Here is a 16,163-nt window from a genome sequence, read left to right as displayed (position 1 = left end):
CACATAAAACAAATTTCAAGGACTGCCTTTTTTCACCTATGTAACATTGCAAAAAAATTAGGCACATCCTGTCTCAAAAATATGCAGAAAAACTAGTCCGTGCTTTTGTTACTTCCAGGCTGGATTATTGCAATTCCTTATTATCAAGCTGCCCCAACAAGTCTCTAAAAATTCTCCAGCTGATACTGAATGCTGCTGCACATGTGCTGACAAGAACGAAGAAAAGAGATCATATTTCGCCCATTTTAGCTTCTTTGCACTGGCTTCCTGTAAAATCCAAGATAGAATTAAAAATCCTTCTCCTCATATACAAAGCCCTTAATGGTCAGGCACCATCATATCTCAAAGAGCTCATAGTACCCTATTACCCCACTGAACTCCCAGAATGCAGGCTGACTTGTGGTTCCTAGAGTCTCCAAAAGTAGAATGAGAGGTAGAGCCTTCAACTATCAGGCTCCTCTACTGTGGAACCATCTTCTAGTTTGGGTCTGGGACGCAGACACCCTCTCTATGTTTAAGAGTAGGCTTAAAACTTCCCTTTATGATAAGGCTTATAGTTAGGGCCAGCTCAGGCTTGCCTTGGACCAGTCTAGGCCTATGCTGCAATAGGCCTAGACTGCTGGGGGACTTCCCATGATGCACCGAGCTTCTCTCTCCCCCTCTCCCTCTCCATCTGTACACATTCATTCCCATTAATGCATGTTACTAACTCGGCATTTTCTCTGTGGAATGTAGTTTTGTGCTTTCTCGTCTCTCTCCTGTCTCCTCCAGTTGCTTTCTGCAGGTATTTCTGCCTCGGGAGCATTAGAATCTGAATTTCTGATTGCAAGCCACTCACTGTCCCCATGATCTTGCTCAACACCCACTGCTACAATTATTATTATTTTTATTATTATTGTTGTTGTTATTATTATATATCTCACCATCATGTGGAACTTGTATTGTGCTATGCTCTCTTTCTCTCTCTCTCTCTCTCTCTTTCTCTCCCCCTCTCTCTTTCTCTCTCAACTCAACCAATTGAGGCAGATGGCCGCCCACCCAGAGCTTGGTTCTTCTCAAGGTTTCTTCCCATTAAAAGGGAGTTTTCCTTGCCGCTGTCGCCATGTGCTTGCTCATGGGGAAATGTTGGGTCTCTGTAAATAATATTGGCAAGAGTACGGTCTAGACCTGCTCAATATAAAAAAGTGCCCTGAGATAACTTCTGTTATGATTTGGCACTATATAAATAAAATTGACTTGACTTGACATAACTAATAATCCTGGTTTTTATAGCTCATGAATACACACGTCCACGATGGTGGTCATGTCAGTGCTGGTCTAATGTTTGCCTAAGTGGTTTTTTAGCATCATTCCAAGCTTCATGTGTACAAGTTGTTATACAACAACTTGGCTCAGTTTAAATAGTAATTTACCTTAGCTTTGCAAAGTTGCTGCTGGACACAAATTGTTGCAAATGCCTCAGTTGCTTGTGCTGCAGTTGGAGAATTCATTTGAGCGGAGGACATTTAACAATGAATATTTAAAGATCTAGGGCACATGGGTCATTGTGGAACCTCTGTTTGTGTTGGGGTGTGTTTTTTTAAGAACAGTTCAAACTACACTCAGTGTTACAGTGTTAAAAACTGAGCTGTAATCCCACTGTGAGTGTTTCCTTGTGACAGCTGTCCAGTGTTTTCATGGAAATCTGTTCAGGAATCCGTCTGCCTCATCGGTACCTCCTGTGCTACATACTGTGATTGTGATCTCTCACAGTATTGTTTTAATGTTGTACTAATATACAAGCACTTTGATGGAATAAAATGGTATAAAATTGGCAAAGATGGCCTAAATCAGGAAATATCAGGTCAAACAATAAGTAAAAGGACCTGACAAAGTATTCTGTGCTAACTTTCTATATGTGACAGTTTTCAGAGCTCACAACTCAAAAATGTGATTCACCTATTTGCATTTGCATCAGATGAACATCAGGAGGGCAGCGTGGTCACTTGGGGCAACACTACATGACTCATGCATTATGTTTCAATCTTTTTAAGGAGTCTGTTACATCTGATGAAGTCATCTACTAATGTAAGGATTTATAGGTCATATTACTGGACATGAGTCAGACTTGCGTATATTACGTAGTAGTTACTGGTGGTCCTCCTGAGTCATGTTGCACTCCCTCACCTATCCCATTGCTTTGTTGCTGCCCAACTGAAGCTGAGCTACAGCCCTGTTAGTGCTGGCTCTGGTGCTGCTGGCACTGCAAAACAGCCTCATCTATCACGGGAAACGGCTCTGAGAGAATCAGCTTGGCCAGAACAGAGTGCAGCAGCGACACTACCCATGCATGTAGAGGGAGGGGAGGAATAGCCAGAGGAGTGCGGTGCTCAATGCGGCTGCCCGAGGTTGACAGAATAGGAATAAGAGGTTGACGGGAAGCCGAGGTCACGTGCTGAAGCTACGGCTGAGAGAGTGGTGGTGGTGGTGGAAGGGAGGGAGGGAGGGAAGAGTAACACAAGCAGCTCTTTTTTTTCTGTCTCTCTCTCTCTGTTTCTCTCTCTGTCTGGTTGTCTGAAGGCTCGTGGGGAGTGCAGTGCAGTGAAGCACATTCTAGGATACACAGTAGTACTGATGAATTATTGAACAGTGGTGAGTGGATGTGACACAGGCCAGCATACTTGCATGCTGCAGAGTGACAGGAGAGTGAGTGGGAGAGATTACCTGCATCTCCTGCAGCAACAGAGAGCTGCAGGTGAGAAGGAAGAATTCGTATGCAGAAGATGTAAGTTAGGATTATAAACATTCATAAATCAACTTTATAGCTTGAGCAAATCCAGAGTTTTGAGGCCATCACTGATATCAATATTTGGGAGTTCAAAAAAAATCTACTGCAGATGACAGTAACGCTTAAACACTTGTGATCCCATAAATTTGGTTATTTGGTTACGCTTGGTTATAGTGACCAAGATACAGTACAGTCAGTGCCTTCTGGAAGACAGCATGTAATGGCAATAGAAAAATGTGTCAATTAATGGATTAGTCCAACAGAAAATCAATCGGCAACTATTCTGATCATTTTAATAATTTTTTTCAAGCAAAAATACCAAATATTAGCTGGTTCCACTTTCCCGAATGTAAGGATTTGATGCTCTTCTTAAATGTATATGATAGTAAACTGAATTTCTTTGGGTTTGAACTGTTACTTGAATAAACAAGCAATTTAGATACATCTTGGGCTGTGAGAAAATGATAACAGGCGTTTTTATTGTTATCTGACATTTCTTCATCTTAGGCATCTTAGGCATTTCTATACTACTATTACTTGATGCTTATTGGCTGACATATACACTGATACTGGTATATCTTTTAAAGCTAAAATCGGTTGATAAAATCATCCACTGTAGTGGTTGCACTCCTATCAGAGATAAAGAATGGATTTTCCAGCTTCTTTTTTAATCTGTATCAGCTGTCTATATATTACCCAAACAAGAGTAAAGAAGTGACAATTGGTACACATAGAGCAAGCTCTTTGCTCTCTCGTCTTCCTGTGCGGCTACATAATTGCAAATAAGCAATACATGACCTGCGTCATGGTGTGGTATAACAGGTGTGGTTTCACATACAAACAATGTAACTGTAACTGTAAAATTTTAATTAAGCCTGTTGTTAGAACAACAGGGAATTTTGTCTAGGTTTTATGTTCTCGTGACCATTCTGTGTTTTAGGGTGTTGGTTTGACATTCCCTGAGCACTCCCCTCAGCTGTCACCACTTAACTAGTCCCCAAGGAGAGCGAGAACTACAAAACATGGGAAAAATGTAAAAAATGCATGACTCCTCCTCCTCCTCCCTGCCTCTCTTGCCCCACCCTTCCAGTTTAGGTTACTAGGAGACCAGATTGGCCCGAAAATGAAAGAATCAAAGCCTTGAGGAGCGAGTGGTGTGACTGTTGCAAAGGAGAAAACATCTTGTAAATGTGTTATTAGCATGACAACTGTCAGAAACCTAAGCAGTGGTTGTTAGAGTGAGAGTATATTTACTTCACACTTCCTGTCAAAGTGTCTGAGAGCAGTGTTTACCTCCTGTCTGCAGTATGATAGGAAAGGTAGAGGTCAGTTAGGATGTTTGTGCTGTTTTAACCAAAAACACAGAGCGGCTGTTTGTTCTCATATCTGTCCATTTTGAAGCCAGCTGATTTTAGTCACTGTAGCTGTGTCTCAAATCCATACTACATATTACTTCAAAGCAGGTTTTGAGTATGAAAATTAGTGTTTTCATGCTAGAAAAGTGACAAAGTATACTCAGAATCAGTCAGCGGGAAATGTAGAGTTGCTCACAGCTGCAGATTGTGGTGAAACAGCACCAGGAACACGTCAGAAAACAAAAAAATAACTAATACATTTTTGGAAAAACATATCTTTTGTTTTATGTTTTTAAAGTTTAATTGGCAGTATATAGTAAGTAATCTAAAGTTGCAGCTTGATTGCATTTGCATGGCGAACGTATTTTACATGAATGTATTAATAAAGTACCTACCTACCTATCATTTCCTGTTAGTATAAACGAGTAAAGTATATTCATTTCCTCTATACTCACTGTATACTATACTATATAATAGTATACTATAAAGATCAGTATATAGTGAGTATTTTATACAATTAGTATGTAATTTGGACACAGCTTGTGTCTTGTTATAATGTGTAGGTCTCAGACATATTCACAGTTTTTCTCTCTCTTGTCCTCTTCTTTCTCTCCTGCAGTCATACTTTGTCACTGACTATGATCCCACAATTGAAGACTCCTACACCAAGCAGTGTGTGATTGACGAAAGGGCAGCCAGGCTTGACAGTAAGTGTAGTTTGCTGAACAAACATGACCGGAGACACACACAAACACACGCACACACACACAAAGGGCATTTCTACGTTCCTATTGAATTACATTGCACTCTAAGAATTGATTGCAAAGGTAGTTTCTATTTTGCTGCAAGTTATTGTGTGTTTGTGTGTTTGCGTGTGTGTGCACGCTCTCTAGTCCTAGACACGGCTGGACAGGAAGAGTTTGGAGCCATGCGAGAACAATACATGAGGACAGGGGAGGGCTTCCTGCTCGTCTTCTCAGTCACTGACAGAGGAAGGTGAGTGACAGTTCTCGTCATGCGCAAACTCACGTCTATACGCTCAGTTCTCTTTCTTTCTGTTTGCACATCTTTGTTTACTCTTCACAATTGCGCACTGCTCTTACTCGCCTCGCCTGCCTCTCACTTTACTAAAACCATAAATCTTGCACTGATACTCTCACTTGTTGCCACTTGTACTTCCGGAGCCTCTTGCTGTTGTTCTTGTCATATTCTTTTGTTCTCAACACTTCCTCCCTTATCCTGTTCTGTTGAATTCACTTATTCACACAATTTAGCTTTCTATTTTAAGCCCAAATGCTACTGAAACAATTGTACGTCGGCTGATATAGAAATATTTGGGAAACTTAAGGGGCTTCACAGGAATTTTACAGTTTTTTTTAAACCAGAATGACACAATCTTTCATTTCAGTATGCATAGGCAATAACAATGCTTTAACCTCTTAAACCTCACTGATCTACTGGTGAGTACTCAGGCTGTACAGCCAAATATTGTATAAACAAGGCTGAATTTGGGGAAAATTTGTGCAAAAAGATGCACATCTAGAATATTTCCATTTGACAGAATGGTGCAGCCATAAAAACATGGGTTTGAATATATTAGTCAGTGTAAACATCATGTAGCTTCAATGAATTACTACTGTGAGTGTGGAATAAGATGATTTTCCAACCTTAAAGCTACTTAACAGGCAGTTAAAGGGAAAAAAAAAAGTTTTGATTTTCAGAGATTCTACGTCTATGTGATGAATCACCTTGAAAGTACTTTCATACTTCACTACATAGTATTCTTGTTATAGTCAGCGTGTCACACCCCATCCTCCTCGCCTTTGTGTCCCTACCCAGCAGTGCAGTGAGCTGCTTTCCCCTGCCCCGCCGCCCCCACCCCCCTCCTCCCAGTGTTTATGTTGTAAACAGTCTTTCCTTCCTCCATTTATATTAGTCAAGTCTTTCCAGATTTACTATGTGCTCTCCAAGCTGTCTGTGGGCTCGTGGCTGGAATGCTGTCCTGGGTTTGTGGTCGCATTCTGCCTCTTTTTTTTTCATATTGACATTTTTATTTGCTATTTGGTTGAAAAAGTGCATATGGCATTTATATCATAGCGGGACAACTGTCAGGTCAGTGCACAGAGCAGAGCCCCATTTTATGTATTTGTAATAGTGCGACTGACTTTTCCTTCTTTGCTGACATTTTCAAGCCTCTCAGTCTGATTCGCAGTGGTGGTGACCCCAACTCCCGGGTGATGGGTGTGTGTGCTGTATGTGTGGGTGGTTTTACTTGGAGGTTTGCATGTGCACATGTGCATATTTAGATGAATGTGTGCATCTAATTGTAAAAAAACATTATGTAACCTGTTTATGCAGAAAACGCCATATAACACCATGTAATATAATTCACAGCTTTGAAGAAATCTACAAATTCCAAAGACAAATTCTCCGAGTTAAAGACAGAGATGAATTCCCCATGATCCTTGTAGGAAACAAAGCAGATCTGGAACTACAGAGACAAGTAAGTCCTACAGATTGCAGTGGTCTGAACCCAATGACTTCTTTGATCATCTGAAGAGACAATATCAGCCAGTCTGAAGGATTCACATTCACATGCTCAAAAGTGGAAGCAAGCATTGCAGCTGCAGCTAGCTGCTAGCTGTTAAGATACAGGATGTTAGTGAATAAAAGAGAGGTCGTAAAAAATATGGTGTCATGAGGGGAGGATAGATAGAGAGAAAAGGGAGTGTGTTGATATGATGAATTTTCTTGTTGTTGGTATGCAGTCGCTCAGCAGTGAATCCACATCACCCCCTCATGGTGAAAAGTAGCCCTACAGGCACAGATAGCTAATTACTATCAATGGCTTTATTCACTGAAATTAGCATTTAGCATTTCAAGCCTCATGTGACACAAACTTGTGTCGGTTTGTTCCCTATTCTTCTCCCTCTTACATATTTATTAGATTTCAGATGAGGTTGTAGGTGCCTCAGACATTACATTTAACATTAAAGATAATGGCTGCTTACTACACATGACTGAATTGACCAGATGGTATCTCTGTCATAGAAGCTTAAATGTAATAACGCTCTAATTGTAAGCAAAGGGTTAGGGTTAGGGTTTTACCCTGAACCTGTTTAACAAACTTACAGATCAGCCTCTTTAAATGCCAGTATTTCACATTTTGCTAACTGTTATTATCTGGACTGTTTCTCTCAGGAAATGTAGTGTCACTTTGGACATAATTACTTTTGCATTATTAAATTGAATTACAGCACAGCTGTTTCTAAAAGTGTTTAGAGGCAGATTACAGCTGTGTCCCAGATGCATATTACATATACAGTATTTATTAAAGTGTGTTAGAAGTTTACACTTGGAAAAAATGATTACATGAAATACTATAAAATTTAGGGTATGCATATAAAAAATGCTTCATGGTGTTGGTGGGTATTGTTGTCCACAATGCACGGTGTAATGGAAAGGAGGAATGTAACAGGGCTGAAAAAAGGGAAAAATCTGTGAAAGATATTGTAAAGGGTCAGGAGACAGTCTGGTCAAAGGGCATTTTCTGAACCATTTGGAAATGAAATTGGAGGAGCAGGAAAGTTGGAAAATGCACATGTTTAATAAGGTCATGATTATTTATGTCCTACCCTAGAAAATGAGCTAAATTAGAAAGTAACAGAGTTCTTCTTTCGGTGTTATTCAGGGTCACTTTCAGTCAGATGTGAAAGTCTAAACATGTATGCAGTGCATACTGGATCCGAAATATTGAGTTGTTTACACTAGTGGTATTTAACAATTTCAAAATTTGAAAATCCTCAGTGGAAACTATAGTTTTTACATAAACTATAGAACTTATCTAAGTGTTTGGTATATTCACTTCTATAAATGTTATTTTTGTCCTTATATGATCATTAAGTTACAACAGGTATCTATATAATAGGGCACAGAAACTAAATACCCACATTAATAGTGACTGTGTGCACAAAAAGTAGCGTGATCTCATCAAATCACAAATTACATTAAAATGACATAACCTACCTTTCAGTTCTCCAAACCTGCTATGTATTTCCTTCTTGCCAGAAGATGATACCAGTGTTTCATAACAACATAGTCTGTTTTTGGGGATTGTGAAAATAAACTTAGGATGTACTAGATCTAAATTGTGTTTATGTTCCAACCCATCATCACTTCCCCCTTCCTTTTGCCTCAGGTAACCCAAGAAGAGGGCCAGCAGCTGGCCAGGCAATTGAAGGTCACATATATGGAGGCTTCAGCCAAAATCCGTATGAACGTAGACCAGGCTTTCCATGAGCTGGTTAGAGTAATCAGGTAGGTGCTCCTTAAAGGCATCTGACACATTGATTTCACATGGTTCTTTTGGTGACTCAAATCTGCACTTTTTTAAAGGTATAAGGACAGCTAATAGGATGAACATTCAGGCACATCTATAATGTGTGGGAGCAAGGGCATTCAGACTTTTGACGTCATTCTAAACCATGTGACTAAAAAATGTAATCTTGCCATTTTTCATGCAGGAAAATGTATGTGCATTTTCAATTATAGCAATAATACGTAATAGAAAAATAGATTTGTATCTGCTTGTTCTATTCGTCACCTTTAAAATCAGTAATAAAGACACAACATTTACTATCTTTTCATTCGATTACAAAATGAGAGTAAGGAAAGTGAACGCACACACACACCAGTGTACCCTGATAGTTTTACTCTCTTCCAACTCCCAGGAAATTCCAAGAACAGGAATGTCCACCATCGCCAGAACCTACAAGAAAAGAGAAAGACAAGAGCGGCTGCCATTGTGTGATCGTCTGAGTCGGCCTTATCACTGTAACTCATGCAGCTACTCTCTACCACCCCACCCACTCTGCCTGACATCACATCCTAAGTGGATGACTGACCGCTGCCTTCTCCACGTGCATGACTTCAGACAGCTTTTTCTGAGATACTTTGACCAGGAACTGCTGTCCCCAGGACATCACTATGGACAACTGACAATGCCAAATTTTAACACCACTCTACCTTCAGCCGTAATCTAATTCACACGAGAGAGTCCCAACACTAAACATTGCCTTCTAAATCAGCCTGACAAATTAATGTTTTATACTCTGAAGGACTTCTCTTGCCTTGTAGTGACATTTGTACTTGCTACCGAGATTGAATGAAAACTATATATCCAGAATGTTAATGAGTTTCTTTAGTTTTCAGTGACCAGAGCAGAGAGATTATCTTATGAAGCTTTGTGTATGTTGTGCCATATCCCATCTTTACTCCCATGTGCTAATCTGCTACTGTACATATGTGACATTTGTTGTGATTTTCAAAGTGTATTTCTAATGACCTATTAAATCACCACAGTACAGTGTGTGAGGTTGAGTTTGGTTTTACATATATGAAAGTGAATATATAAGTATGTATATAAATATAATGCCTAGACAGCCCTTAAAGCTACAATGATAGAACTTTCTGGCATTCTGCAGTGGATTCTTTACTTTGTCTGTGGTTTCTGCTTTCATCTCAATTGCCAAATATGGAGTGTCTACTGTATTAGAATTTTAAAAAGTCTTATAGATTGTAGGATTCACATCCTATGCCATTTCCTCAATGTACCGAAAGTAGCAAATTTGTCAGAATTTCTTTTTCGAAGGTGGCGGTTCAGTCAAAATTGGACAGCGTATGTTGTTTCCAATTTCTAAGAAAGCCGCAGAGACAAAATTATTGGCAGCACGTTGTGTAGCTTTGAAAAAACTTGATTTCAGATCAAAACACTGAACACTGTATGCTCTTTATTCAACCTTTGACGAATAATATTAACAGATTCATTTGTTGCAAATCAAGAAGCTTTTAGAGCTCAGTTCAGTTCAGATCATTCCAGTGTAACGCTTCATTTCTGTCGAACATTTAGTCTACAAAATAGATCAAATAACTGTTTTATCATTCCAATAACACAGTGGCAATGTATTTGTTTTGTGTCCTTGAATTATTCTGTCACATAACTTTTTCCCCCCAATGGTCTGTCAAGAAAACCAGGACAAGTGGAAGCATTGAGATGCACATCATAAAAAACAACCGTTCTCCAATGGGACACGAACTCAGCGGACCTGCCACCTGTGGAGTAATCATCACCACAGACATAAAATACTGTTCTGCCTTCCCTTTCCACCCCTGTACTTCTGTTCGGGCATACTTATGAAGTACTGCAGTTTGTTTTTCATATCATCATCTTGTAATATAAACAACAAGAAAATCAGATGATGGAAGTAATGGACTTGATTAAATGTTTCTACTCTACTTTTATACATTATTTTCTTATCAAACTAGTTGACAAGTATTTTTATATGTTTATAAGTGAATACACGTTCACAGCACAGCTGTGTATATATGTAAAGAGGAATATTTAATTCTCTTGATTATTTGAAACTGAAGATGACTGTTGGCCCAAATTAGCAAAATTGGATTCTTCACCCAGATGTGACCAAGAATGTTTTTTCTTATTGTGGCTTAGTAATGGAGAGTATATTTATCTTGAGGTGTTCACCACCATCTCAGTGTGTAAAATGCCAGGTCAGGTGGGAAAGGGTTTTAGAGATGATTCTGGTCTTTACATAGGAGCTTTAAACCACATGAATGAATTATTATAATCACTGAGATCTGAAATACCCCTCCCTCCCCCATCTTAATGCAAATGTTAGTGTACATCCAAATCATACAGATTTTTCTTTTTCTTCCATTTCAATGTCTTTTGCCCTGTGTCTAGCTTTTGGTGCTAAAATAAAATCTGTCATTGAGCCAGATGGGGTAGAGAATCTTTTTTTTTTTTTTCATTCAAAAACCTGTTAAGACCTGAGCCTTCCATACTGAGCCTTGTGTCGAAGAGATTTATGGCTGCAGTCAATCAGTGAGAGACAGGATTCAGAAAAACCATGCAGTATCTCATCATTATTCACGGTATGACTCCAACTAGAGTCACGTCAACAACATGACTGACCACTTGTAACCTATTCTGCATGTGAACAGCATCTGATTTTCAGCAGTGCATACTGAAACCTACATATTGAGATTTTGTTGAGATTTTAAAATCCTCAGTGGAAACTGAAGTTTTGACATAAACTACGGAACATATCTGTGTGCATAGTATACTCACTATAAATATGACTTTATATGGTCATTAAGTGACAACAGAAGGCCTTAAAGATGATTGATTGATTGAAAAATGATAGGGCACTGAAACTTAAATTGCTTTTAGATCTTCAAAAATTATTCATGGAAACTAAGTCTGTAGTCTAAACTATATCATCATCATATCTTAACAACAGTGACTCTCAGAGTCAGAGTTATGCTATGCTTTGAAACATTTGTGTTTGACTTTCCATTAAGAAAGTGCCACACATACAGTACCATGAGCATTTGCAACATTTGACCATTCAAACATTACCTGTGATCATACTGCACTGCACAGGTTTTAGACAGTTACAGCATATTGAAGCATTAAATCTTAACACCTGGACTTATTTTTTTTCATCAGAACACAGTGAGTTGCTGTAACTGTTACCATAACTGGATCCATCCATGTCCTCAACATCAACTGAGGGGCCCAGCATCCTTGTAAGCTCTCACATGTGCAAAAAAGGAATGGAAATGAGTGATTAAACAAGAAGGGGTCCAATAAAGTCTTACCAGATTTGTTTTGCTACTGCTTTAGTGCTTTTGGTCTGGTTATGGCCTTTATTAACACTGATTAATACTATTCACTGGAGTGAGTAACTACAAACAATCCTGAGGCAAGGCTACTTCATCATCATCAGTATTTCCATCATGAAGGTTGATAATGATTTATAATGAGCAAATGTATAACTTGTATTCTGCCACTGTGTTCACTGTGAGTTTATATGGAGTTCTTGTGGTGATGTTTTATAGCTGGACTAAGATTCAAGATCCTCAAAGTACACTGTGATGTCTATTAAATCCTAGTGACATCTGTAATATATTCTCCTTGAAAAAAAAGTGAATATGGAAAGAGAAAATGTATCATTAGTGTAATATGTGTGTTTTTTAACCTAAACAGATGAGGTAAGTATTGGAAGGTTGAAGGACTCCAGGGTCCTTTATGTTCATTTGTTGGCTCAAATGAAAGACATACCGTGGTATACAACGCACTGAAACGGCAGCTCAAGAGGTTTTCCCGCATGCCCTAGGCTCTCATTTCCACCTTTCATCTCTGGATTGGTTCAGCTAATGACAGGCTGTTCTAAAGTGTCTCCATGTTTGCACAAAATTACAGTTTTTTGCAGACATCCATTAATGATCTTAGAGCAGTAGCTGCCTCAACCTGCATGCCATAAGTAGTGAACTGTGTGAGTCTGATAGGCCTATCCTAATTTGCATTAATTTGTATGTATGGAAAATTAGTTCCTGAGAGTGCACACATCCATATCTAATGTCATTCAGCATTTCATCAATAAAAGAGGACTATAGCATACTATATGTCGTTTTGCATTGATCAGCAAATGGATGAAAAGGTTCAGTGTTTGCTGTTGGCTGTTAAGCAGTCATGACATGCCAATAATGGGAAAAAAAACAAAAACAAACGAATAACAGTTTCACCTGTTTACTCTTTAATTAGGATGAAGCATGTATTGGCACGTAGAATACTGTCAAAGTAAAATTAATCCGCGTTGTGTGTCCTTCGCGTGAATGAAATAAATCAGCATCCGCGCGTGCACCGTGAGCTGACAGCTCGCGCTCCCTTCTCAGTAGTGGCATAGCCAATAGGACAGCGTCTGGGTCTGCACAGCCTCTCCGCTCATTCACTAAACGCCGATTGCTTTAGTTCGTGTTTGCATTAGTGAGAAAGGGGAGAGGAGCGTTTTACGCTTTGATTTTTGCCTTCTCGCCACAGTCCATCCAGTCCAGCCGGAGACATGGAGGGAGTGAGCAGCAACAGGAGCATGTCTTACAGCAGATGGAGTTATGACAGGTAAGCGCTGCTTCCCATAATGACCGGTATAAGATGCTAGTTTCCATCTCAGTATGTGTTTGTTTCGTCACGCAAGGCCGATAACGTTAAAGGTTGAGGCTACAGCTTGGTGGGAAGGAAACCCCTCCTGCGCAATTAGTTGACAGGTGCAACGGATTTGGAAATGAGGGATATGCGATCTGAGTGTATTAAGTAGCCTCAGCATCATACTGTGTCAGCTGGAAAAGACATGGATGTTAGCCTTACTCTGTGTCTGTATGTCCACAGTGTATTCACATATCTATCAGTCCCAGACAACCCACCATCACCTAAACATTCCCATAGGAACGGGTTGAGTGTTTATGTTGCACTTCATGCTATGTTTAGTCTGTTATTGTATCTGTTATTGTTTGTTTTCTATCTATCTATCTATCTATCTATCTATCTATCTATCTATCTATCTGGCATCTTACACTAAAAGTCATATGTACTGGAAGTGACAATTTGCTGTATTTATTAGTGCTTAAAAAGTATCAACACAGTGGTAAGAATATTTGCTTACACAGGCTTAAGTGCAGGACTCATTAGCAAGGAAGTTGGCAGGCCATGTCTCAGTAGGGGTGACTGTGGTCAAGACCACACATTTTTGGCGTGTGGAGTATGAAAACAGAAAGCGTAGACGATAAAAACCACCCCATAGAACCATGGACCCCAGCTTGACAATAGATACCTTTTTCAAATGCTACTTTGGGAAGGAATTAAATATATAAAGAAGAGGAGGATTGTTTATGAGGGTGTAATCTACGACAAATTTGCATTTCATGACTAACTACCATAGATGAGAACGACACAATGCCTTTTGTGTCAGAGTGAGTTTATTGACATCATGTCAGTCAGCTTGAATGGCCATAACTTGTGATTGCGCTGAGTATCTGCACCAGTTTATTGCACATATATAATTATTACACATATTTGCAGGGGTGATTTATGGCTAACACATATCAAAACATACAGCTCTTCAGTAGCTATTCAATTCCTCCTATAAGTCATACAGCCAACAATTTAGAATACAGTGGTTGGTTGGCGACACTGTTTCTGTATCATTGAAAACCAAAGGCACAGTAGAGGAGGTTTTACTCTGAAAGCACTGTATCTGCTGGCTCAGACAATATAATTTGTATTCTGAATCAGTGCTTGGACATCCCAAGAGACTGCTGCCAGAGCCTGTGGTCTCTTATCCTTGTAAGATTTCTCACAGTGCTGTGAAATAATGTTTACTGTATACAACCAGTTATAGGCTGTGACTGGATCTGTGCATTGAAGGAGGAGTATTGTCCGCTTGTGCAGCAATGTCATGTAATTACAGAGTCTATATATACTGTACGCCTGTAGATTTGTCTTCCTGAAACCATAAGCTTTAGCTTTAGCATTAGCTTTGGTAAAACAATAGTTAGGTGCCCAAATGAACATTGAAATAGGTTTTTCTTGACATTCCTTCTGTTCATTCTGGCCATTAGAAGATCCCGTCATAATGCACTTACAATGTAAGTGATGGGGGGGCAAAATTCACAGCCGTCCTTCTGTGCAAAAATGTATTTAAAAGTTTATCTGAAGCTATCCAAATGAGGTCTTGTTAGTGCCAAAGCTCAACAGGGAAACACAAAGAGGGAATTTTATATTAAAAAGTGTGGCAGATATCCACTTGAAATGACTAACTCAGACTGCTGAAGCCTCATATAAGCTTCAAATACATTTTCGCACAACATGACTGTGCAGACACACTGTGGATTTTGGCGCCCTTCATTTACATTGAAAGCGCATTTGAAGTGGACCTTTTTTAAAGTCAATATGAACAGGAGGAATGATTACAGAGAGGAAAACCTGTTTAAATGTTCACATGGACACCTGAATGTTGTTTTAAGACAGACTTGAAAAACTGTGAACCTTCCCTTCAAGTTACAAGTGAACATTTAAATGAACTACTGACTCTTTCTTGTGGTCAAAATCTCTACAATCAAGACTAGTCTGACATGTGACACTTCTTGCGGGCACAAGACAGGGGTGTCATCTCCTTGTATAAACTTTCATCTCATTAAATGAATAATCATGACTGCTTACTAAAGCCATACAAAATACAAAGTAGTTGCCACATGAGAAAAAAAAAATGTCATTGTCAGTCAGGCTAGAAACTTAATAAATCAGAGGAGCACCTCTGTGAAATTTGTGCATATGTTGCTGGTTGTTACATTTTTCAAAGCTTGTCTCTTGCCTAAATTGGACCAAAGACAGATCTTGGCTGCCAATTTGTCAGACATAAAAGACTAATAAAAGAGTAGTTAGGTCCTGCAGTGGTATGCACACACTCTAAAGGAAAGGGGTGAAAATGAGAAAGTGGTCTCTCTTCTGCATGTGTTAGCACAGGGCCCACTTGAGTTAGGGGTTGATTCCATACATGCTCAAATGCAGACACACACACACACACACACACACACACACACACACACACACACACACACACATCTGTATATCCCCTCCACAGGGCATAAAAGCGTTGTCAATGAGGACTATTACTCCCACCAGTTACAGGGGCACATCAATGGTCCACCTACACAGGTGTTTCATGTTTTGCCTGATTAAAACTTGTCTAAGGACTGTGTGTGCATGTGCAGACTCTGACATCTGCCTGTCCCTCCCCTTGTTTTGTTGCACTTGTAATTCCAGCGTAGCTCCAACTTTAACCTGAACTGAGGTTTAATTAACAACAATAAGTGAAAACACCTGTGTGCAGGGTCTTTAACTGAGATACTACAGAGGTGAACTAAGCAGAAGTAATTATAATCTTTTTTTGTAAAAAAAAAAGAAAGAAAAAGATGTGATTACACTCAAAAATAATCATCCTGATATTCAAAACTGTTACTAAGTCATATCTGGATTGTTGTAATAAATAATGATATGAAGTTAATTAGCTTAAGATATTAGATTAGGTAGATTTTGACTACTACTACCTAGCTAGTAGCAGTTAGTAGTTTAAAATCCTGCAGAATGAATGAGACAATCCTAAAACAGTCACCAAACAATAGCT

At 39.2% G+C, this 16,163-nt stretch overlaps 2 protein-coding genes across 3 annotated transcripts in view; both read left to right on the top strand.

The window, feature by feature from the left end:
* rras2 (RAS related 2) overlaps positions 1–10,919 on the top strand; it is a 32,939-nt gene extending 22,020 nt beyond the window's left edge. The window contains exons 2-6 of the mRNA XM_042416062.1: positions 4,742–4,829; positions 5,016–5,118; positions 6,517–6,625; positions 8,321–8,439; positions 8,853–10,919. Coding sequence (XP_042271996.1) covers positions 4,742–4,829; positions 5,016–5,118; positions 6,517–6,625; positions 8,321–8,439; positions 8,853–8,940 — 507 coding nt within the window. The 3' untranslated portion in view covers positions 8,941–10,919. The remainder of the gene's footprint in view (positions 1–4,741; positions 4,830–5,015; positions 5,119–6,516; positions 6,626–8,320; positions 8,440–8,852) is intronic.
* A 1,991-nt stretch (positions 10,920–12,910) lies between these two features.
* Positions 12,911–16,163, top strand: part of tub (TUB bipartite transcription factor) — a 45,894-nt gene continuing 42,641 nt past the window's right edge. For both annotated transcript variants that reach the window (XM_042412618.1, XM_042412614.1), the window contains exon 1: positions 12,911–13,102. In XM_042412618.1, coding sequence (XP_042268552.1) covers positions 13,047–13,102 — 56 coding nt within the window. In that variant the 5' untranslated portion in view covers positions 12,911–13,046. The remainder of the gene's footprint in view (positions 13,103–16,163) is intronic.

Source organism: Thunnus maccoyii, chromosome 1, assembly GCF_910596095.1.
Source record: "Thunnus maccoyii chromosome 1, fThuMac1.1, whole genome shotgun sequence".
Lineage (NCBI taxonomy): Eukaryota > Metazoa > Chordata > Actinopteri > Scombriformes > Scombridae > Thunnus > Thunnus maccoyii.
The sequence above is the reverse complement of the archived record's forward strand: the minus strand, read 5'-3'. Positions and strand labels throughout refer to the sequence as shown.